At 36.9% G+C, this 23,757-nt stretch overlaps 1 protein-coding gene across 4 annotated transcripts in view; it reads right to left on the bottom strand.

The window, feature by feature from the left end:
- Positions 1 to 23,757, bottom strand: part of asic2 (acid-sensing (proton-gated) ion channel 2) — a 317,641-nt gene that overhangs the window by 32,360 nt on the left and 261,524 nt on the right. For all 4 annotated transcript variants that reach the window (XM_026208293.1, XM_026208299.1, XM_026208285.1 and 1 more), the window contains one exon: positions 8,873 to 9,023. In XM_026208293.1, the coding sequence (XP_026064078.1) occupies positions 8,873 to 9,023 (151 nt within the window). The remainder of the gene's footprint in view (positions 1 to 8,872; positions 9,024 to 23,757) is intronic.

Genomic DNA, 23,757 nt, shown 5'->3' with positions numbered 1-23,757 from the left:
ATATATATATATATATATATATATGCAATATCACACTCGTACACGTGTGATATGGCTGTATACCTACGGCACTCGGACTTATGATATACAGCCATATTACACTGCTAGTCGTGTGATATAGCTCATACATATATTTATCTTACTGACCACCAACTCTTTAACAGCAGTTTAGCTTAGATCGGTGTGGATTTACAATGAACCTCTTTCTCTGTCTTAGAAAGGGATGCCAAGAGCAAATATATAAGTTTTGTTATATAACTAGACAAGTGCAAAGTCTTGGGATTTGTAAATCAGGGGTCGCCAATTATTAAAGTGTAGCTCAGGTGTCACAGAAGCTCTCTGTGCACCTTTCCACTTCACTATCGCTCATCCGCAGCCCGCTCTCTGTTCCAGTCAAGTCACAAAATACAATTCAACCACATGTGCCCTGCTAGTGACATACATATGCTGATAGACAGTTGCAATTTTCTTATGTCTATAAAGAAAAGTCAGCCAAAAAACTTTTGAACCCACAACCACTCTCAGAAAAAGTTAAAAACCATACTTGAGACCACTGCAAAACCGTCTGACCTCTCCAAATGTGAAATCACCCCTGCAATGACTGTTCCCTATAATTAATGAATGCCCTATAATTGCTCCTGCTATTAATAGTCTGAAATTTACATGTTATTTCATAGCCACACACCATGCATATTAGATCCTAAAGTGTTATGTTATGATTGCTCACACCTCTGCTGGTAATTAGTTGTAACTTTAAAAGAAAAAAAACAAAAACAAAGAAATTAATGTGTGTGTGTGTGTGTGTGTGTGTGTGTGTCTGTCTGTCTGTCTGTCTGTCTGTCTGTCTGTCTGTCTGTCTGTCTATCTATCTATCTATCTATCTATCTATCTATCTATATATATATATATATATATATATATATATATATATATATATATATATATATATATAGATAGATAGATATTTATCTCAAGTCTTCTGAATCTATATAAAAAAAAATGTTGTTCAAACCAAACCAAACCAGGACACAATACAAATTATTGCTTTAGTTCAATCAAAAATGTAAGGGGAAGTGTACCTACTGGCTCAATAATTTGGCCGCAGTAGTTAACAGCCCACTAGATGGGATGGTTTCCATATTTGAATGGGATGATCCTTTAATTGAATAACCTGGCATATTCACATTTATTTTTGTATCTGTGTGTTAAGATGAATCCATAAGAAAAACCATAGATGAATCAGTCTTCAGACTGATGCTCTTAAGCAGAAAGGTGAGGCGGACTCTTTTCAACTCCTAACTATGCCAATGCTTTTGAAGTCTGTCTCTTTGAATCTTTTCTCTGACACTTTACATATTACAGATGAAAGACAGCTCATTATGAGGGGATGATGGGAATTTAGGTATAGAGAGAGAGAGAGCAAAAACACCTATTTGGAGAGTTTCTTCTCCATCCTCTCATTGAGCGATCTATGAAAGACACTGTTCTTCTATATTTCATTTGAGTAGACTCTACTTATTTTTCCTTTGCCTCTTCTAACAAGGCACATGAAGTGCTATAATTTTAATCCCTGCTGCTATATTGCTGTGATTAACATATTTGCACACAACCAAACAACTGTTGGTTAAAATTGACTCAATTTTTGGGGTCCTCAGTTCAATGATTAAGCAAGTTGGTTTAATTAAAGTTTAGAAACAGAAATAAATCAATCAAATATTTGCCATGTGATTGAGGCTGTTGAGTCCAGACTTAGTGATCACCCGCCAGAATCTGCCAGCATTTCCACAGCTAAAAAGTGGAAAAACAACCCATGCTGATGAGCAGAATGCATAAATATCCAGCTTTGATCAGGAACTGAGATGAGAGTGCAGGGATAAATGACAGAAAGAGATAGTGAGAGAGGTTTAGAGGTCTACAACTTTATTCGCTAAACCAACTATATATATTACATTTTGTAGCACAGAGGCATTCACCTTTTGAAACACATAGACATCAGGGTTGACCAAAGTTTGGAAGTTTTGAATGGGTTCCTTTTCAGTTCTTGAGTTTGAATTTAAATACATCTGAGCCCCATGAGACGTTAAATTTGGAGTTAGAAAATAAATGTTCTGGTGATTTAGAATTTTGACTGCCTAATGTATATAATCGGGTAAATACACAACATGAAGTGCTTTTCCACTATAGTTCATAAAATGAAGTATGATTTATTAAATAAAGTAATATATAAATTAAATAAAACCCTCCTATAGGTGGCATTTTAAGCATTGATTATTACAATCATTTCAATGTTTCTGGAATATGACTAGTTTATGTTTAAATCATACAGAGATAAATTATTTTTGCACTATTATTATTAAAATATAATTAATAATAAAACCTGCAGATATATTTAAATTAAAGTTTAACTTTACTTACTTAAATTCACATTTGAATTATAATTACACATCTTATGTTCTACAAATTTAATTCACATTCTCATATCATTTTGAGGTTGTGGTACACAACCCTGACAAACACACATACTGTACACACATAAATGACTAGAGAGAAAAAAAGGAGAGAGAAAAAACACAAACAGAAATTCACATAAAAGAAAGAAACCAACATAAAGACAACATAAAAAGGACTTTTGATAAAGCTGAAACATTTTTAAGGCATTGGACTCTCTAAATCAATAACATCAAAAAAAAAAAAAAAAAAAAAAAACTAAACAAACAGAAAATACAGTCCAGAGATGTGCAGGTTACAACCATTTTATACCTTGGTGAGTCTGAATACTCAATAATACAGATGCAAGTAACACACACATGCAGTCTCTCTCTTTTATCTACATTTATTTAGATTAATGTATTCTTGCAGTGCTACTTCACTATACTGTAGAATTCTAGATCTAACAACCCACAGATAAGATAACTAATGAAAGCTAGCCAACTTAGATGGACTTTAATTTTTATTTTTATCTTTTACAAGGAGAGATAGTGCAAGTAAGTTTTATTACTATGAATCCACTAATTTAGAAGAATAACATGAAGAGTAAGAGATGTGAAATGAGGAAGGGGGATGCAAAATCCACTGAAACAAAAGCGAAAAAAGTGACCTTTTGAATGAATTTACAGAACTACTGAGCTTTACCACTGCATCAAAAAACTAAAAACAATAAACACATAAATATTCCCATTCAAGCACACCGAATCTTACTCTAGATAATATATTGTTTATCTCCCCATTTCTTTTTTCAAAGTGAATGAGCTCTTCATCACTCTGCATTCATCAGAGTTGGAAATCAGCAGACAGAATGACAGATTGTCTGCATATTTATTCAGTAAGGCTCAGGGATCTCTCTCAGTGTCTTAAATTTGAAAAAGATAATAGCAAGTTTATCATGGGCTCTTTCTCTGCTCCAGACGTGTCATCTTCCTTGTGCATCGTGCCAAGACTTTTCAGCACGATGTAGCACATTTATTGTATTACATATGCATGTGCACACATCCTCTCCACCTCTTCCATTTCCAATTTCTCCATCTCTTTCCCCATGGTCCTCCAAAAATGTTTGAGTGCCAGAGGTAGAATGGTGGGTGCAGACAGATGACTTGATCATTTGAACTTAGAAGAGAGTAAACAGGCAATTTGCTAACTTTTCTTCTATTCACTCAGAGCTAGAAATTAGTTTTATTGTCACACCTCCCTTTGAAGCTTGACAATCTTCCCTCACCAGTGTAACCTGATCTACTGTATCTACTGTACTGTCTGTTCCCCGAACTAGAAAATACAAAAAACGTCCAAACCAAGTTAAGGTTAACAATTTAATTGAGGTTCAACAAATAAAAAACAAATGCAATATGGATAAACAATTGATAAAGCTTGGCTTATTGAATATCAGATCCATTTCTACGAAAACACTTTTTGTAAATAATATGATAACTGATCATAATATAGATGTGCTCTGTTTGACATAAACCTGGCTAAAACCTGATGATTACATTATTTTAAATGAGTCCAACCCCCAAGATTACTGTTATAAACACGAGCCACGTCTAAAAGGCAAAGGGGGAGGAGTTGCTTCAATTTATAACAACGTTTTCAGGATTTCTCAGAGGGCAGGCTTCAAGTATAACTCGTTTGAAGTAATGGTGCTACATATAACATTATCCAGATAAACAAATGTTAATGATAAATCCCCTATTATGTTTGTACTAGCTACTGTATACAATAAAATAGTTGGTGATTTTAATATCAATGTTGATAATGAAAAAGATGCATTGGGATCACCATTTATAGACATTCTGAACTCTATTGGTGTTAGACAACACGTTTCAGGGCCTACTCATTGTCGAAATCATACTCTAGAATTTAATACTGTCACATGGAATTGATGTTGATAGTGTTGAAATTATTCAGCCAAGTGATGATATCTCAGATCATTATTTAGTTCTGTGCAAACTTCACATAGCCAAAATTGTAAATTCTACTTCTTGTTACAAGTATCGAAGAAACATCACTTCTACCACAAAAGACTGGTTTTTAAGTTATCTTCCTGATGTATCCAAATTCCTTAGCATATCCAAAACCTCAGAACAACTTGATGATGAAACAGAAACTATGGACTCTCTCTTTTCTAGCACTTTAAATACAGTTGCTCCTTTACGCTTAAGGAAGGTTAAGGAAAACAGTTTGACACCATGGTATAATGAGCATACTCGCACCCTAAAGAGAGCAGCCCGAAAAATGGAGCGCAGCTGGAGGAAAACAAAACTAGAGGTCTTTCGTATTGTTTGGCGGGAAAGTAACATATCCTACAGAAAAGCATTAAAAACTGCTAGACCTGATTACTTTTCTTCTCTTTTAGAAGAAAACAAACATAACCCCAGGTATTTATTCAATACAGTGGCTAAATTAACGAAAAATAAAGCCTCAACAAGTGTTGACATTTCCCAACACCACAGCAGTAATGACTTTATGAACTACTTTACTTCTAAAATCGATACTATTAGAGATAAAATTGCAACCATTCAGCCGTCAGCTACGGTATCGCATCAGACAGTGCACTATAGACCCCCTGAGGAACAGTTCCAATCATTCTCTACTATAGGAGAGGAAGAATTGTATAAACTTGTTAAATCATCTAAACCAACAACATGTATGTTAGACCCTATACCATCTAAGCTCCTAAAAGAGGTGCTTCCAGAAGTCATAGATCCTCTTCTGACTATTATAAATTCCTCATTGTCATTAGGATATGTCCCCAAAACCTTCAAACTGGCTGTTATTAAGCCTCTTATAAAAAAAAAAACACAACTTGACCCCAAAGAACTGGTTAATTATAGACCAATCTCGAATCTCCCTTTTCTGTCCAAGATACTAGAAAAGGTGGTATCCTCACAATTATATTCCTTCTTAGAGAAAATGGTATATGTGAGGATTTCCAGTCAGGATTTAGACCGTATCATAGTACTGAGACTGCTCTCCTTAGAGTTACAAATGATCTGCTCTTATCATCTGATCGTGGGTGTATCTCTCTATTAGTTTTATTGGATCTTAGTGCTGCGTTTGACACAATTGACCACAACATTCTTTTACATAGACTTGAACAATTTGTTGGCATCAGTGGAAATGCATTAGCATGGTTTAAATAGTACTTTTATGACCCCCATCATTTCGTAGCAGTGAATGAAGATGTATCATATCTATCACAAGTGCAGTATGGAGTACCTCAAGGCTCAGTACTAGGGCCGCTACTCTTCACGCTTTATATGTTACCCTTGGGAGATATCATCAGGAAACATGGTGTTAGCTTTCACTGCTATGCTGATGATACTCAGCTCTATATTTCTTCGCGGCCCGGTGAAACACACCAATTTGAAAAACTAATGGAATGCATAGTCGATATAAAAAATTGGATGACGAGTAATTTCTTACTGCTAAATTCAGAAAGCTCTGTCAATTCTTCGTCATCAGTTAGGAACCTAGGTGTGCTATTTGATCGCAATCTTTCATTAGAAAGCCACGTTTCTAGCATTTGTAAAACTGCATTTTTCCATCTTTAAAAACATATCTAAATTACGGCCTATGCTCTCAATGTCAAATGCAGAAATGTTAATCCATGCATTTATGACTTCAAGGTTAGATTATTGTAATGCTTTATTGGGTGGTTGTTCTGCACGCTTAGTAAACAAACTACAGCTAGTCCAAAATGCAGCAGCAAGAGTTCTTACAAGAACCAGAAAGTATGATCATATTAGCCCGGTCCTGTCAACACTGCACTGGCTCCCTATCAAACATCGTATAGATTTTAAGATATTGCTTATTACTTATAAAGCCCTGAATGGTAGCACCTCAGTATTTGAATGAGCTCCTTTTACATTATACTCCTCTACGTCCGCTACGTTCTCAAAACTCAGGCAATTTGATTATATCTAGAATATCAAAATCAACTGCGGGCGGCAGATCCTTTTCCTATTTGGCGCCTAAACTCTGGAATAACCTACCTAACATTGTTCGAGAGGCAGACACACTCTTGCAGTTTAAATCTACATTAAAGACCCATCTCTTTAAGCTGGCATACACATAACATACTGATATGCTTTTAATATCCAAATCCGTAAAAGGATTTTTAAGCTGCCTTAATTAGGTAAATCGGAACCGGAAACACTTTACATAACACCCTATGTACTTGCTACATCATTAGAAGAATGGAATCTACGCTAATATTTGTTTCTCTCTTGTTCCGAGGTCACCGTGGCCACCAGATCCAGTCTGTATCCAGATCAGAGAGTCACTGCAGTCACCCGGATCCAGTACGTATCCAGATATGATGGTGAATCAGCACCTAGAAAGGACCTCTACTGCCCTGAAACACAGCGGAGACCAGGACAACTAGAGCCCCAGATACAGATCCCCTGTAAAGACCTTGTCTCAGAGGACCACCAGGACAAGACCACAGGAAACAGACGATTCTTCTGCACATCTATCTGACTTTGCTGCAGCCTGGAATTGAACTGCTGGTTTGTCTGGTCAGAGGAGAACTGGCCCCCCAACTGAGTCTGGTTTCTCCCAAGGTTTTTTTTCTCCATTCTGTCACCGATGGAGTTTCGGTTCCTTGCCGCTGTCGTCTCTGGCTTGCTTAGTTGGGGTCACTTCATTTACAGCGATATCGTTGACTTGATTGCAAATAAATGCACAGACACTATTTAAACTGAACAGAGATGACATAACTGAATTCAATGATGAACTGCCTTTAACTATAATTTTGCATTATTGAGACACTGTTTTCCAAATGAATGTTGTTCAGTGCTTTGACGCAATGTATTTTGTTTAAAGCGCTATATAAATAAAGGTGATTGATACTATAAAAAAACATCAGCTCCATTGTATCTTTCAGCTTTATGTGCTTTTTTCTGTTGAATAATAGAAACATCTTTTTTTTAAAGTAAGAAACAATTCAACTTTAAATTTGATTTAGTTAAATAATGTTTATTTTTCATTTAAGTAATAACTTTTTTTGTCAGTAAGCCTATAGTGTTTTGCCATTTTCTGTGCAAAGATCATTTTGATTTTAGACAATTACTTTTATCCAAATGTCCTAAAGCAAATTAATGAATAATAAATGAAAACATCTTTGCCAGAGCAAGTTTATCCAAAAAAGTTAATTTACTCACTACAGAACACAACAGGAGATTGATGTGGGATGAGAGGATAGTAGCTCTCAAGCTCCAAAAAAATGAAATAAGAGAATTATAAAAGTAGTCCAAATGAGGAATATTTAAGTCTTTTGAAACCATATATGACAGCTTTGTATGAGGCTTTATTCACTGAACAACTGAAATCCAGTGCTTTAATGATACATGCAAGAATGTGTTTACATAAGAGCTGTGCAGTGAGAACACTGGACACCATATAAAAAGAAAAGAGAAGCAGACGATATTGCACAAACTTAATTGGTTCCTGCTTACATCATCCGTACAGCGAATCTGACTGAAAGGAAAAGAACAAGACCTCAATATTCACCCTTACAAAATCTCCCCAAGGCACTCACCCCACAACACCGATCTAATGGCTGATCTGAAAACAGATTGGCATTGGGACATAAAACAGGCCATATATTGGATCTACTGTACATTGGAATTTTAGAGGAATTGTCTATATCCTTCAAATTTATGTGAAGGTGAGGAAAAAGTAAATTTAAAGGATTTATGTATTAGCCTTGAGGCACCAATACAGCTGTGGTACAATTTGTACATTTGCTTTAAAGGCCACTCTCCCATAACAGCTGATGAAATGTATAGTCACCACAATTCCTGTTGTTCATTGTTGGAAAAAGTATGGTGATATTTCTTGCAATAAATTTGAATTCAACCTCAGCTAAACTTGCAACCTTTAAAAATGCTAATGAATCTTTTGCTGGGAATCCTCAGTGCTGCTCTCTTAATCCTAAATGCTTTCGTCTCCTTTGAAATATCGAACACAATACAAGGAAGCTATGCTTTCCTGGGGTGTCACAATGATAATCAAAAAAGCTGAAGTTTTTGTGTACCACTGTTCAGAGAAGTGTACCTACATCAGATCAGTTCCACAGGATGCAAGAATTTCTATTTGATAATGAATCCCGATGGATTTGTCTACACCATTACAGGATCACAGGTGTTCTTCAAGGTGTGTGTCTCTTACAGATATTCATCCCTGGGGACAGCGTCACACTGAAAGCGCTGACAAAACTCTGCCCTAATCAGACACCTGTGAGACAATCAGAGTTTCTCCTGTGTATGAGGATAGATGTTTAACAAGGAAAACCTCTGGGACAGCTCAAGTGTTCTTAGTGTTATTAGTGTTGACTGACTGTATGTGTGTGTGTGTGTGTGTGTGTGTGTGTTTATACCTGTTTCTCCCCACACAGGCAGGTATTCATCCTGCTGGATGTCCAGCATGATCTCCAGGCCATTCCCTGTGCCTCCTTTCATTGTAGTCCTCAAAGTCTTCCCCTCTTCGGCAGCGTTAAACATGTAACATTTCCCATAACGTGTAAACACCTGGAAAGAGGAAAGAATGAGAGAGAACATTTGATTTCATCATTTTTTTTATCAGCTTATTCATATACATGTAATATATATATATATATATATATATATATATATATATATATATATATATATATATATATATATATATATATATATATATATATATATATATATATATATATATATATATATATATTAATAATAAAAAAAAATATATATATATATATATATATTAATAAAATATAGATCAGTGCGTGAAATACATTTAAATACATTTAATGAAAGCTTAGAATGCAAATTGGCCGAAGAATTACAAAAAGTATTAAGGTGAAGCTTGTATATTTGCTTAAGTTACATAAATAATTTATGATCAAAAGTGAGCTGTAAAGTTGTCTGAATCATCCTCCTGAGATGGGAATACTCTCTAGGTTAATGAACTTCTGGTTAAAAGATACTGATTTAATTCTGGTGGGTGGAGATTGCAGAATGTATGAAGCTCCACATAAACAGTTCACATACAATATTTATTTCCTGTTTCTTATATGCCTTTCTGGTATTCTTTGCACACACACACACACACACACACACAAATAGAAACGTTTGAAATATTACACATAGCTATAATTAATATATTGGAGCTGGTTGTCACAAGGGTCGGAATTATAACATTTTGTAACATTATAAAATATAGCAACTTCATAGGCCTTATATGCTGCTAGTGGATTGTATTTAGCATAATGCGTTTCTAGGTCACACTTTATTTCATGGTTCAATTTTCGCTATTAACAAACCATTAACTATGTTTATTTACCATGCATTCACCCTCCATATATACCAGAATGCACTTGCTACTCTTTTTCATGCAAGCACAATGAACAAAGAGTTGTCAAGCTTCAAAAGGATGCAAAAGAACCATAAAAATATATTTTAAAAGGAGTCTAGTCAACTATATCCTTCTGAAGTCATGTGATGATAGCTTTGTGGGAGGATTTTAAGTCATTATTGACCAATCTCATTTTCCTCTAGTCAAAAACCAGATGAGTCTGACTGTATTTGATTTACTGGAAATATCATATTCAAATGGAAGGGGGGAAAAAATCACAAATTGGGCATCAATGCTTTTTAATGGGATCTCATGAATTTTTAAAATGAGAACTAGAGTGAAGTTGGATGTGAATTAAAAAAAAAAAAATCTAAATTTTGATCACTTTATACTGTAACTCACACAAATAATTCACATGGCTTCAGAAGACTTGGAAAGCACAAGTCATGTACTACTTTTTTGCTGCTCTTTACTTCTTTTAGAAGCTCGAAAGCTCTAGTCTCCATGCATTATAATTGCTTAATTGTATAAGACAAGCCATTAAATTATCCTTTTGTGTGAAGAAAGAAACTCTACAGGTTTGAAAAGGACATGGTGAATTTTTAGATGAACCACCCCTGGACTTTCTTACCCGAAGACCTCAATCAGCCACAACACCCCTAGCATTACCACACTAAGCACAGGTACTCCACAAGGCTGTGTGCTCAGCCCACTGCTCTTCACGCTTCAGACCCACGACTGAACTGCCAAGTTCAGCTCCAACCACATCAGCAAGTTAGCGGATGACACAACTGTGGTAGGTCTCATCAGCAACAATGATAAAACGCACTACAGAGAGGAAGTGGCACAGCTGGCTGAATGGTGTAGCCCTAACATCCTGTCCCTCAATGTGAGAAAGACAAAGGAGGTTGTGATGAACTTCAGGAGAAACTCCATTGACCACCCCCCATTGACCATCGACAGCTCGACTGTGGAGAGAGTCAGCAGCACTAAATTCCTGGGGTACACATTACAGAGCATTTCACATGGACCACTAACATCATGTCACTTTTCAAGAAGACACAACAGCGCCTAAACTTTCTCTGCTGGCTGAAAAAAGCAAATCTCCCTCTTCACATTCTACAGGGGCACCATAGAGAGTGTGCCTTCCAGCTGAAGCACTGTTTGGTATGGGAACTGTAGTGCAGCAGACCAAAAGACACTTTAGCGGACAGTGAACACAGCTGCAAAGATCATCTGTGCCCCTCTCCCCTTCATCCTGGAAATTTTCCTTACACGATGCTCCAGCAAAGCCAACAGTATCGTGAAGGACCCTACCCATCCCTCACGCCATCTCTTCTACCTCTTACCATCATGAAGACATTACCAGAGCCCGCTCTGCCCAACTGCTCCCCAGCTTTTTCCCCCAGGGTATGAGAGCCCTGAACTCAGATTACCCCACCCTCTTCTGAAACCCCACACTACCTCCTGTAGCATGGACCATTTCACCTCCTCCACCCCCCAGCCTTACCACATCACAGAAAAACTGTCTGAAGCTCACTCTCCTCTATGCGCACTAGACACTTTCCACACACACTGCTGTGTGAACATAATCCCAAAAAAAGACTTGTACAGTATGTGTATATTTACATGCTCATGCACTACAAATCACCTAGCACTGTTCCCCAGCCAGCTGCTTGACTTACGATGTTTCTCTTTCCACATGTGCAGTACTATGTGAACCATTCGTACAGATTGTATATTTTTTTTTAGTTTATGTATAGGCAAACATTTATATATAGTATATTTACAGTATAGTCAAAATCTGTCAGTAGGTTAGTTGTGTATAGGTATAATATTTATGTAAAGCATTCATATTGTTTGTATTTTTTAGCTTATGTATAGGTAAGCATTTATACATAGTATATTTATAGTGGAAATCTGTCATTAGGTTAGTTTTATACTGTATTATTTACTGTATTAAATTGTTGTATGTCTGTATTTATGTAGCACCGTGTTCCTGTGAGACATGACATTTTGATCCACTATGTCCACGCATGTAGCAGAATGACTATAAAGCTCAACTTGACTTGTCTTATGGGGTTTTATACTTGAACATGATTAGAACTGTGCCACGTCTTTATGTTCAGACATGCCCTCTGGCTCACCCTTAAAATGCTTATATTAGAGAAAAGAATCTTTTCTGCTATGGGTCTGTGAGAAATAGATAAAATCTGATTCCAGGATGCAAAGTGAATCTCTCCGTCACCCTTCAGATCCCTCAAAGCCCTCGAGGAAAGAGCAATAGAATGACCCAAATGTTCCCTGTTCAGATGACATGGAGGAGAAACGATGGAGAGATGGGTGCGTTTATATTCATTTACCAAAGAAGGTGTTTTACACAGTGGACTGAGCAGAGACAAATATAACCATTTGAGAGTGAGAGACCACCACCTTTACAAAACTCAAGTCCTTTATCCCTTACTTTCTGCTTTTATGCTCTAATCTGGGATTAAATTAGACATCTAAATTAGTAATTAAGAGAGCGAGATATGTAATTAAGAGAACAAGATAAAGAAATTCTCTGCATGCTTTAATGATAATGAACAGTCCAAGAAAATACATAAATGGAAAAATCTGGATCCCTCATATATAATGTTAATAATTATGATTATTTATGTTTCAGCCCGCTCAGTGTCTAAGAATCAAGATACTTTAAAAAAGATAGTTCAACCAAAGATTATAATTTAAAATCATCTTCTTTTTGATTTTTTTTATTTATTTTTCTGTGAAACACCAAATATATTTTGTAAAATTGATTTTTTTTGTGGTCCATACAGTAAAAGTCAGTAGGGTTCAATGTTGTTTTGGACTTCAATGACTTCAATGAATTCTTACACAAAAGAAAGTAAGCTAAAACAGTTTTGAAATAACAAGGTCATAAATAAATGATGAAAGAATTATTATTATTATTATTATTTATGTGAACTAACCATTTAAGGACAGAGTGATGTACAATATTTCTCCATAAGAGCTCCAATCTACTTAGAGAAAAGCAAGAGTTGAACGCTTTTGGCCTTCACTGCAGAAAAAACATGAAGCTGTTTGGAAAGCTGCTTTAAAACGGTATCTTTCCAAGGACTGGTGAGAATGCTGATCTAAGATCTCTGAAAGAGCTGCTTCTGTCTATTGTAGGTGCTTGATGGATGGATGAATGATTGAGAAGGTTTCTCCTTACAGCATGTCTGTACACACACACACACACATTCAAGATAAACCACCATAGCCTGCAGCTGCCAGACCACAGCCCACAAAATCGACATGAATATTCAGTCTCATCCTTTATGCCTGAGCGAAGTGCTAGCAGAAATCACCCTTTAAAGATAGAGAGGGAGAGGGAGAGAGAGAGAGATAGAACTGAGGGAAAGCAATGCTAAAGCCACAGTAGACCATACAATCCACATTTCCAACAATGACTGACAGTGTTAGTTCTTTTTCTTGCTCTGTGTTTCAAATTGAATTGAATTTCAACTGACAAGGCAGACAGAAGCGAGGATTTCCTCTTAAGATAACTTGTGGCTTATTAAACAGGAACCAGCAACTTAAAGCTGTCTTTCATAATAAAACCAAAGATGTCTCTTTGGAATCAGACCATCCGTTTAGGATTTAAGCCATACAGCTTCGACAATGAGTTAATAATGTAACAATTTAATCCAGAAAACTAAAACCAACTTAACAAAAGACAATTTAAAGGTGGCTGCTAATGGCTGTCTCACTAAATGAGGTTTTAGGAGGAGTTAATCAAAGACAGAGCATCATAAAATGACATTTGCGAAAATTTCTCACAGAACACTCAGATGTCATTACCACTTGTCTAGGATGTTAACATTCAAAGTCATTGTAAACATGCCAATAGTCATTTGCTAATATTGACCAAGGATGTTTCTCTGAACGAACAACAAAACATTTGTGAAGGTTTGGTTTGAGCACACACGTTGAATACTTTCCCAATAGCCTGTAAAACTAATTTAGACGAATAATGAAACACAAAAAGTGGCTCTTTTTTTCCATTAGTGCTGAAATTGGGTGCTTTCATGTCAAGACAAAACAACCTCTGTTACGTCGAGGTCAGCAGGTTTCTGTTAAAACACAGGATGTTTTAAAACACATAAATTCACTTTCAATTAACTTGCATCTCATAACCATGTCACATTTGTGACAACTTCAGAAGGGTGTTCTTTAGAGCTGTGGGTGTTGGTTTGTAAGCGCCTTTGTGAGTGAAATCAAGCTCATTAGCTGGTTTGTGCGCTTCTGCGAATAAATAAAAATCTCATTAAACATTCAAAGAAAGGAAGCAGTTTGAGTGTTCTAGAACAAAATGGCATGACCTGGTTTGAGTGATGCCCATTGCTTTTAATGACAAAGACAGAGACACTATTAGTGAAGGTGCTTGTGTGATATGGCTGTAGGCAAGGGAAACTTGACTGTGGCAGGGCTCCTTTGACAGGTGAATGTGCAGGGGGCGACGGTAAATAATATGTCGACGAGGAATACATTATGATACTCATATTTAGGGAAAGCAGTAGGAGATAAAGCACAACTTGATGTTCACAAAAGGTCATGCTCATTTACATCTAGCTGTTCAGCTGCTCTCTCGTTCAAGGTGTTGTTTAAGAATAAAGATGGATGAATAAATCAGGTTAATGTGAATATTTATGGGGTCCAGGATTAGATGAGTGGTTCAAAACATCTTCTCGAATGCTAACTACTGTGTTAACGGAGCTTGTTATGAATGCTGTTCATACAGCTGATTACCTTGTATTTGTGACCTGGCTTTTTTTTTTTGACTGATCATGCAGTATGTAGATTGGCTCTCTGACTGACAGGATATTTATCATTGAGACTGTGAAAATGATAACTGCTCCAAAGGGTTTTAAACTGTAGAGAAGAATTTGTCTTTTCTGCTAATGTTCACACTAAGTCATCCTCAAAACTGGAGACGTTTCAACTGGTGTGTCAGGAACATAATGTTTTTGCCATTTCCCATCTAAAGACCTGGAAGTGCTCTATGATGTCTCTGAGTCTTATCAGTCACTGGCCTGGTGGGAGTTTTTTCTCCCTTGTTGCCTGCCACATGGATTATCTTCTTCAGACATGGATTTCATTCGCAGTCTCCAGGCCCTCCTCCATTCTTTTATTCCTCTCTACAGTGTTTGTTTATCTGTAAAGTGGCTTTTGCACCATGAAGTGTCAGTTATGTCTTCATAATATGAATTCTCAGTTTGATGAATTTATGGGACGGGAATATTTATAGAATGTACAGGAGTTAAACAAAATTTAAAAATAAATTATTTTATTAAGTAAACTTGAAAAGGAAATACAGACAGAAAGACATTTTAATTTACCAAACAAAACAATAAGCCTTTCTAATGCACCTGGCCGATTATAATGTACATTAAATATACTTTATGCCAAATACACAAGCACATTTAAATCAATGCAAGTTTACATACAATCATCAGTCACTTTATTAGGTACACATGTTCAATTGCTTGGTAACACAAATTGTTAATCAGCCAATCACATAGCATCTAGATGTGGTGAAGATGACTTGCTGGATTTCAACGCAAGCATCAGAATGGGGAAGAAAGGGGATTTAAGCGACTTTGAACGTGGAATGGTTGTTGGTGCCAGATGGGCTGGACTGAGTATTTCAAGAACTTCTGATCTACTGGGATTTTCACACACCACTATTTCTAGGATTTACAGAGAATGGTCTGAAAAAGAGAAAATATCCAGTGAGAAGCAGTTGTGTGGACGAAAATGCCTTGTTGATGTCACAGGTAAAAGGAGAATGGGCAGACTGGTAAGAGATGATAGAAAGGCAAAAGTAACTCAAATAACCACTCTTTACAACCAAGGTATGCAGAATACCATCTGTGAACGCACAACAAGTTGAACCCTGAAGCAGATAGGCTACAGCAGCAGAAGACCACATTGGGAGCCGCTCCTGTCAGCTAAGAACAGGAAACGGAGGCTACAATTAGCACAGGCTCACCAAAATTAAACAATTGAAGATTGGAAAAACGTTGTCTGGTCTGATGAGTCTAGATTTCTGCGACATTCATATGGTGGGGTCAGAATTTGGTGTAAAGAACATGAAAGCATGGATCCATCCTACCTTTTCTCAACCGTTCAGGCTGCTGGTGGTGGTGTAATGGTGTGGGGGATATTTTCTTGGCACACTTTGGGCCCCTTAGTAACAATTAAGCATCGTTTAAACACCACAACCTATCTGAGTATTGTTGTTGACCATGTTCATCCCTTTATGACTACAGTGTACCCCTTTTCTGATGGCTACTTCCAGCAGGATAATGCACCATGTCACAATTCTCAAATTATCTGACTGGTTTCTTGAAGATGACAATGAGTTCACTTTACTCAAATGGCCTCCAAAGTCACCAGGGCACATATTCAAAAAGAATCTTAATGCAAAAAGTAGCTCCTAGTGACAAAATTCCAAGAAAATTCTTAGAAATGTGGGCGTTTACTCTTTAAAATTTAAGAAAAAATCCTAGTAAAGAAAAAAGTAATTCAGAAAGCATCTTAACCCTTAAAAGAGGTCTTAAGGTCAAACTTGTAAAGAGCACAGACGAGGACTTTTAAGAGGCTTAAGTTTCTTTAGCAGAGAAGAAAATGGCAGAAAGACGAAGAGGCAGAAGAAATGTGTTGCAGACAATGGATGACAGGGAGTTAATAAGACGATATAGATTAGATCGTGCAGGGATCATGTTTGTGACTGATCTTATTAGAGACGTGCTAACATCTCCGACACAGCGCAGAAATGCCATAGCGCCAGAAATTAAAGTAATCACTACATTACAATATTTGGCAACTGGGAAAATGCAACAATGCAATAGTGATGATTTGGGTCTGTCACAACCTTCTGTAAGCAGTGATCACACAAACAATTACACAAACATCTTGTTGTGTCGCAGTTCATTTAGTTTCCACTGGACATTCCCAAAAAACTGCATTTATGAATATAGCAGGGTTATAGGTGCGCACAAGCAGGGGGAATGAACCGTTAATAGTTTGTGTTATACGCTCCCATGTCTGCTTCTTGTCCCTTGCTGTGACACCTGGCCCAAATTTTCCCGAAAAGCCTTGTGTTCATCCACTAACTGGGCTAACAGTAAACACTGTTCCTCTGACCAGTTGGGCTTTCTCGCACTTCTTGGTTTTGATTCCATGTTTGATACATTAAAACCAACATTCAAACCGCCACTTAAATAGGTGTCAAATATCAACTGTCAAATAGGAAAAATTCAAAGTGCTTGGACAACCAACCAATCACAGTCTTCAAAAGATTGTGTCATACATAGCAATGGGGTCAACCCTGCCTCCTCACTAAGATTAAAGTTTTTGTCTTTTCCTTACTCAGAGCTGCTCTCAGATCGGTCCCGAATCACTCTTAAGCTAAGACTCCTACGTAAAAGTTTTTAAGCTAAATTAAGAGTTTTCTGAAAGGATTCTTAGAATCTTTATGAATACGGGCCCAGATCTCAATCTAATAGAGCAGCTTTGGGATGTGGTGAAATGGGAGATTTGCATCGTGGATTTGCAGCCGACAAATCTGCAGCAACTGCGTGATGCTATCATTTCAATATGGACAAAAATCTCTGAGGAATGTTTCCAACACCTTGTTGAATCTATGCTACGAAGAATTTAGGCAGTTCTGAAGGCAAAAGCGGCTCCAACACATACTAGCAAGGTGTCCCTAATAAAGTGGCCAGTGAGTGTATAACTTTGTTTTGCAGGCTACTGTTAAAACATGAATTGAAAAACATTTTAAAACAATGTAATCAACCTGCACAACAATCTTATTAAAGTTAATCTTGGTTGTCTTAATTGTCTTAATTATCTTAATCTACATAGGTAATTGCTAAATAGGTCATGGCAAATGGATATTTGAAGTTTGGCCAAGACATTTACTAATTCTGCAAATTTAACTCGACTCAAAAAAGTCAAGCAAACTTTTGCCTTCATTTTTAAAAAGTTCTACCATGCATTTTTACAGTGAGAGAAATAAGGAGAAAAGTCCTTGCCTGTTGAGCAGATCTAGCTTTTGAGTGGAAGAGAAGTGAGTCCAGACGCATTATATCCTCACTCTGGACAGCAAGTGCCAGTGCCTTGAGGCTAATGGCATAATGCCAGGATATTTTTGACAGTCTGCCACCCAAACCTGCTCGGCCTCATGATTCTACACGGTCAATCACACCATCACAAAATCAATGACACAATGACATTCTATGGTGTTATCATTCACACACAAATTCAACTCAGGAGCAGAAAGAGGAAAAAAAAATGGCTAAGAAACTCAAAGTTTGCAAGTAGGCCTCCGTTATATCCACCCAAATATGAATTACTTAACCATCGCACTTTGGGAATGGGAACATTCCGAGAGTTCATCCAAAAATGAAAATTCAGTCATTTCAATGGAAATCAGTGGCCACCAAAACTGTTTGGTTACCGGCATTGTGTAAAATATCTTCTATTATGTTTCATAGAAGAAAGAAAGAGAGTTGAGAATAAGTTAATGTTGACAGAATTTGTATTTTTTTGGCCGAACTATCGCTTTAAAATGCTGTTGCCTTAACACCTCCTTAACATCAGTGAGAAGAATGAAACTTTCAGTCACCAGTAAAAATTACAGAGAGAAAATTTTTTAAAATACCCCCTTTCTCCCACATAATAGAATAAAAAAAGACTAAGCAGGACACCAGTTTCCTGATTACCACAGTAAATGCACCAGACCAGCATTTCCACTAATATGACATAAGAAGGTGATACAACACTTATCTCCTTAGATGAATGCCCATTCTGCCCCAGCAAATCACTGGAGGATGGAGAAATGATGGGAACATTTAAATAAAGTGTGTTAAGAACCAGCTAAGCACTTTTATCAAAGCCAAAGAAGACTGGAGAGTTCTGACTGCCTTCATTGGGTTGTTGTCCTGCTTTGTTCCCCTAAATCGATTTTCATTCTGCAGTGGATTGTCACAGGATGGAAAGGAGAGGGTCTGGGCGGGGTGTTTACCGGCAGTTATGTTTCTAAAAATCTGTAGAGTTGCAGGGTGAGCACATTGCTTCATGGAGCATTAACAGTGATGGGTGTGAGATGGTGAATAATTCATAATACATGCCACTGACAAAATGCATAGACAGCGGACACACACACATACACGCAAACTCACTGACTCACACGCAGACACAGTCAAGACATGTTTAGTTAAACTTCATCATCTTCACATCCAATTAAACAAAGAACATTAATGGACATGCAACATTTCACAAATGTAATCTTTTATCACCCCTGTCATCAATGTTATTGCAGTTATACACGCTTGACTAGCGCTGATTAAGGATCTGATGAGGGAATGTACAGAGTATTCTAGATAATAAAGCTTCAAAGTAGAAAAAAAGTGATGAATAAACAGATAAATAATCTTTCCAACATCCGTTATTTTTGTATGTTTCTGTGCATTCAGTGTCGCTGTAATTTCATACAGTGTCCGTGTTGAATCATCCATGTATAATTTACTTATCCTCTCTGCCATTCGCTCAATGCCATCTTTCATTTATTTGCTTATTTATCTATTTTAAGCAACTCAAAATTTAATTTTTTTCCGTTCATCTTTCCTATTCAGCTATAACTCATGCTCAGCTGTGACACCTCAAAACAGCCTTTAATGAACTAATGAGTTCATTAAATTATTATAATACGCTCTCAAATGCGGCATAAAACGTCACTCAGAAGAGTCATTATGAGTCAGAGACTCTTGCTCTGTTCCAAATTCTTTTGCGCTGCCTACGAAGGCAGTATTTTAAGGTTTAATAAGCACACTCAAGACAGGAAGGCTGGTTCAAAAGGTTGACAGCATAATTATGCAGCCTCCTAAAATACCTTGTTTTTGTCAAATTCTAGGTCAACGCTGCATGTATCCTTCACAGAGAATGCAATTCTAGTATGCAGAGCAAATTAAGAAATAAATTCAAGAAGCCAGATAAAGTGACTACTGTTAAAAGTTTAGTGTTCATAAGAATAATTGGCAACTCTTTAGTTTAGGCATGCATTTAGGTTAATTAGCATGCATATTACTGTCATATCGGCTGTTTATTATCAATTACAGTATACTGTAAAACACATATCAATGCCTTATTCTACATGACCCTAATTTAGATCCCTTAATCTTGCCCCATAAAGTTAAAGACTACCTAACGAACTAATAAGCAGCAAATTGGGAGTTCAGTGGAGCAAAAGTTGTAATTAATGGTTAATAATAAGAATTGGTCCCATAAACTAAAGTGTGACCAATTTATTCCTTGTTTTTGAAATAAGTTTCTAATGCTCACCAAGATTGCATTTATCACAGTAAAAACAGTACTATTATGGAATATTATATGTAATTTAAATTTTAATTATTATCTTGAATTTAAAACTACCATTTAAAATAATTATTTTATGTTTTAATATATTGATTTGAATCGATCCTTCAGAAATCATTCTAATATGCTGATTTGCTGAACAAACTTTTCTTAGTAATATCAAAGCTATGAAGGCACGTGCCGCGCAGCTGGATTCAGCTTCGAGTAGGGAAGCAAGTGACGGCAGGGGTGCTGGAAGTATGGCAATGCGACCCAGCGTCTCCTTCCTTCGAGGAACTAGGGTTACATTCATAACCTTGGGACGTTCCTCTTCAGGAACTCGAGCTGCATCGAACGCTTTGGGGAATGATGTGCCCACGCTGCCATACTTGGTAAATGTCACGACTTTCACTTTTTCTCACTTCATTCTAACAGACCCTGAGGTAGACACAACCTTCAGCAGCACAAAAAAAGTTTTCAGTCTTTCTCATAATATAAGTAAATGTTGTGAAATTGAGACCATTTTACCAATCGCATAGTGACCATTTAAATGCGGGACAGTTGAACAATTTTTTTTCTTTGAGATCTTCTCTTTAGGAAGTTTATTTTTCTGTTGGGTGGCATCTGTTTTGTGAGAGTTATAATTTCAGGTCTTACCGTTATTACACTTTTACTGTAATAAAACCATCGCTAATTTTTCGTAGCATGCTAACATCAAACTCAGTATCTCGATGAGTCAACTCATGCAGAAAGTTATTCTTGTGGTAGCCACTGAGTTCCTATATGCAGAGCATTAAAAACATTTCACATATGAGGTGCCACAACAGTATGGATGGTGCCTTAGAAAGTAGCAGCCAGGGAGGCAGTAGCCAGTGAAGCACCTCACTAGGTTTTCAGCAGGCATATTATCATTACAGCGTGACAACATCTAAACATTACAACCATGACATTGCATGCCCTCAACAGAAGATTAATGGCCCATCTTGCATATTCTATTCTACAGACTCTCACACTTTCTCTCCTTCTCTCTTTCTCTCTGAGCCTTTTATGGGTTTTAATATGGTCCATCCTGTCACAGCACCATCAGCCCCCTCATCTGCCCTTTCTATACCTGTCACCATCTCTTCCTCACCATCTTTATGTGCAAAATAGACTTCAGCCCTGACACCACCCCCTCGGGAATGTTTCTATTCCAACTGTCAGTCACAGAGTCTTGCTGCCGTGGCAACAGGCAATGACCCTGACTTAGGCTCATCAATCACCATGCTTAGCCAGAGGCGTCATTTGTTATCTTAATCAAAGCCCTTACTCACATACACTTGTGTTTACACAACATTTGACTAGTTAACTACACTAGAAGTTAAATTAAAGCAAACTACATTAAAGAAATGACATTACAAAAGACGTGGTTGTACACGTTTGATGTTGACACTCTAATTGAGATTTGTCCCTGCATTTCATTTTCCATTCAAATGTCTTCTTTTGAGTTCCACTGATAAAATGAAAGTCATGCAGGTATGAAACAACATGCAAATGAATATGCAAATAACTATGATGATTTCAGCTATCCACTGATTCAGTTTATATTTCAGTTAGAGCCATATTTGAATGGAAATCAAGATTGTTTTTAAAAAACTACAATATACCATAATTTATATAATTATATACTGTACAATTGGGTAGAGAATATCAGCTGTTAACTAAAGACTGCTCAGGGCGAAATAGTTAACTAGGATGGATCATACTCCCCAATGCTAAGACAGAGGTAAGTGTGTTTGATTATTGCATCAACTCGCACGACAGTAATGCTGAAGTAAAATACAGAACAGTAACTTGTAACTAGTAACAACACTGATACACAAAAGGCAGTTCTTCAATTAGAGAGAAACTGGAAACATCTCCTTTATCTGTCAACTAAATGTCTTTGAATTTCATTTTTTAGAGATGATGGAAATATAGGGCAGACGAACAGGTAAGAGGTCTCAGCCTGTCCATGGATGCCCAGATTAAAGATAGAAAGCGCATGATGAGAAGTAAGACAGTAGAGCTCAGGGACGGAGGGATTTGGGCTTGGCGGCGATGATCCAGGCTGTGAGTAATAGAGGAAGAGGTTGAACGAAAGGAAATGTTAAACCTGAAAGCCCATGAGTCTAACAAACATAGGCACAGGCATTTGAAGAGACACTGCATGCATATCTGATGAGTTGCTCTTGAGGGTCACGTCGAGTGAAGCTCAGTAACGTGATAAATCCTCACTGTTTTTACTAGCCTTCCATTTCCCGCAATTCTTTCAACTGTCAGTTACATATTCACTGGTGAAACCCACTCCTGCGAAGGTTATGCTTCATGACTTAAAAAGACAAGTGCCTTGATCTTCATTAGCTTCTACAGAAGTGTTGTTGAGAACAACCCGATTTACGATGGCAGTGTTTGCTGCAGAAAATGTTCTGATGAAAAGAGGAGGCCTCTAGAGCTGTACTGGTTCTTAATTTCTTAAAGAAGGAAAGACAACTACTACCCCCACTGCTCGGGGGGAGCTTCAGAAACTTCCAAATTACACCCAACAGATGATTAGGATGCTTGACACCAGTCTGAGTGCCTCCACCGGTTTGAGAGGTCTGCGAGGTGAAACACTGACAGTCAATGTTTTTAATCTTCCACATCCCCCAAGCTGTACAATAATGACAAACTGTGCATTATATCCCACTGGAACCTTAAGGGTTAAATGAGTAAAAATTTCAACTTGAATAAATCAAGCTAATTTGATGTTACAAACTGTAAAATTGGATATGTGCAGTTCTTTCTATGAGTTGTTTATTCTTTATCTAACCATAACAAATTACATCTGTTGGAGAAAGTCATATAAGTAATGAAAGTGATCAAAATGATGGTAACAAGCATTTGAATTAATTTCTGCATAGTCTAATACATTTGAACATTTAACAAGTTGTATACATTAAATTATAATCACAAATTAATCATGGATAATAGTATATTAATGAATTAAAATGATTTTTTATAATTTATAAAGTTATTTTTAGAACTTTTTAGATTAATAAATGCTACAAAAATGATGTTTAGTTCATGATAGCCAAGTCTAATACTATAATTAATGAAAATTTAACTGTGACGAGTGGAGCGGGGCCAAGAGACATGGGAACAGGAGCGAGGCCGGTGAGTGATTAGAGATGAGCGACACCTGGTCGACCCACCGTTGTATACATACATAGGTCTGTATCTGAACATATGCTTTTAAAGCTTTTTAAATCATATTTACTGCACATATGCTTTTAAAGCTTTTTAAATCATATTTATTGTAGTCTGAAATCACCGGAGAAACTGTTTTGTTCCATCTACTCTGCAGGACTTCAATAACAATAACTTGACTGTCACAATATCTGACAGGCTGAAGACAAGCAAGTGTAATTCCTTCAACCACAACTCCATCATTCACTATTTCTCATCTATCATTATGGAAAGGGATATTACAGTACACCCCTCAGATTCATACAA

The sequence above is a fragment of the Carassius auratus genome, chromosome 3, assembly GCF_003368295.1.
Source record: "Carassius auratus strain Wakin chromosome 3, ASM336829v1, whole genome shotgun sequence".
In the NCBI taxonomy this organism is placed as follows: Eukaryota; Metazoa; Chordata; class Actinopteri; order Cypriniformes; family Cyprinidae; genus Carassius; species Carassius auratus.
The sequence above is the reverse complement of the archived record's forward strand: the minus strand, read 5'-3'. Positions and strand labels throughout refer to the sequence as shown.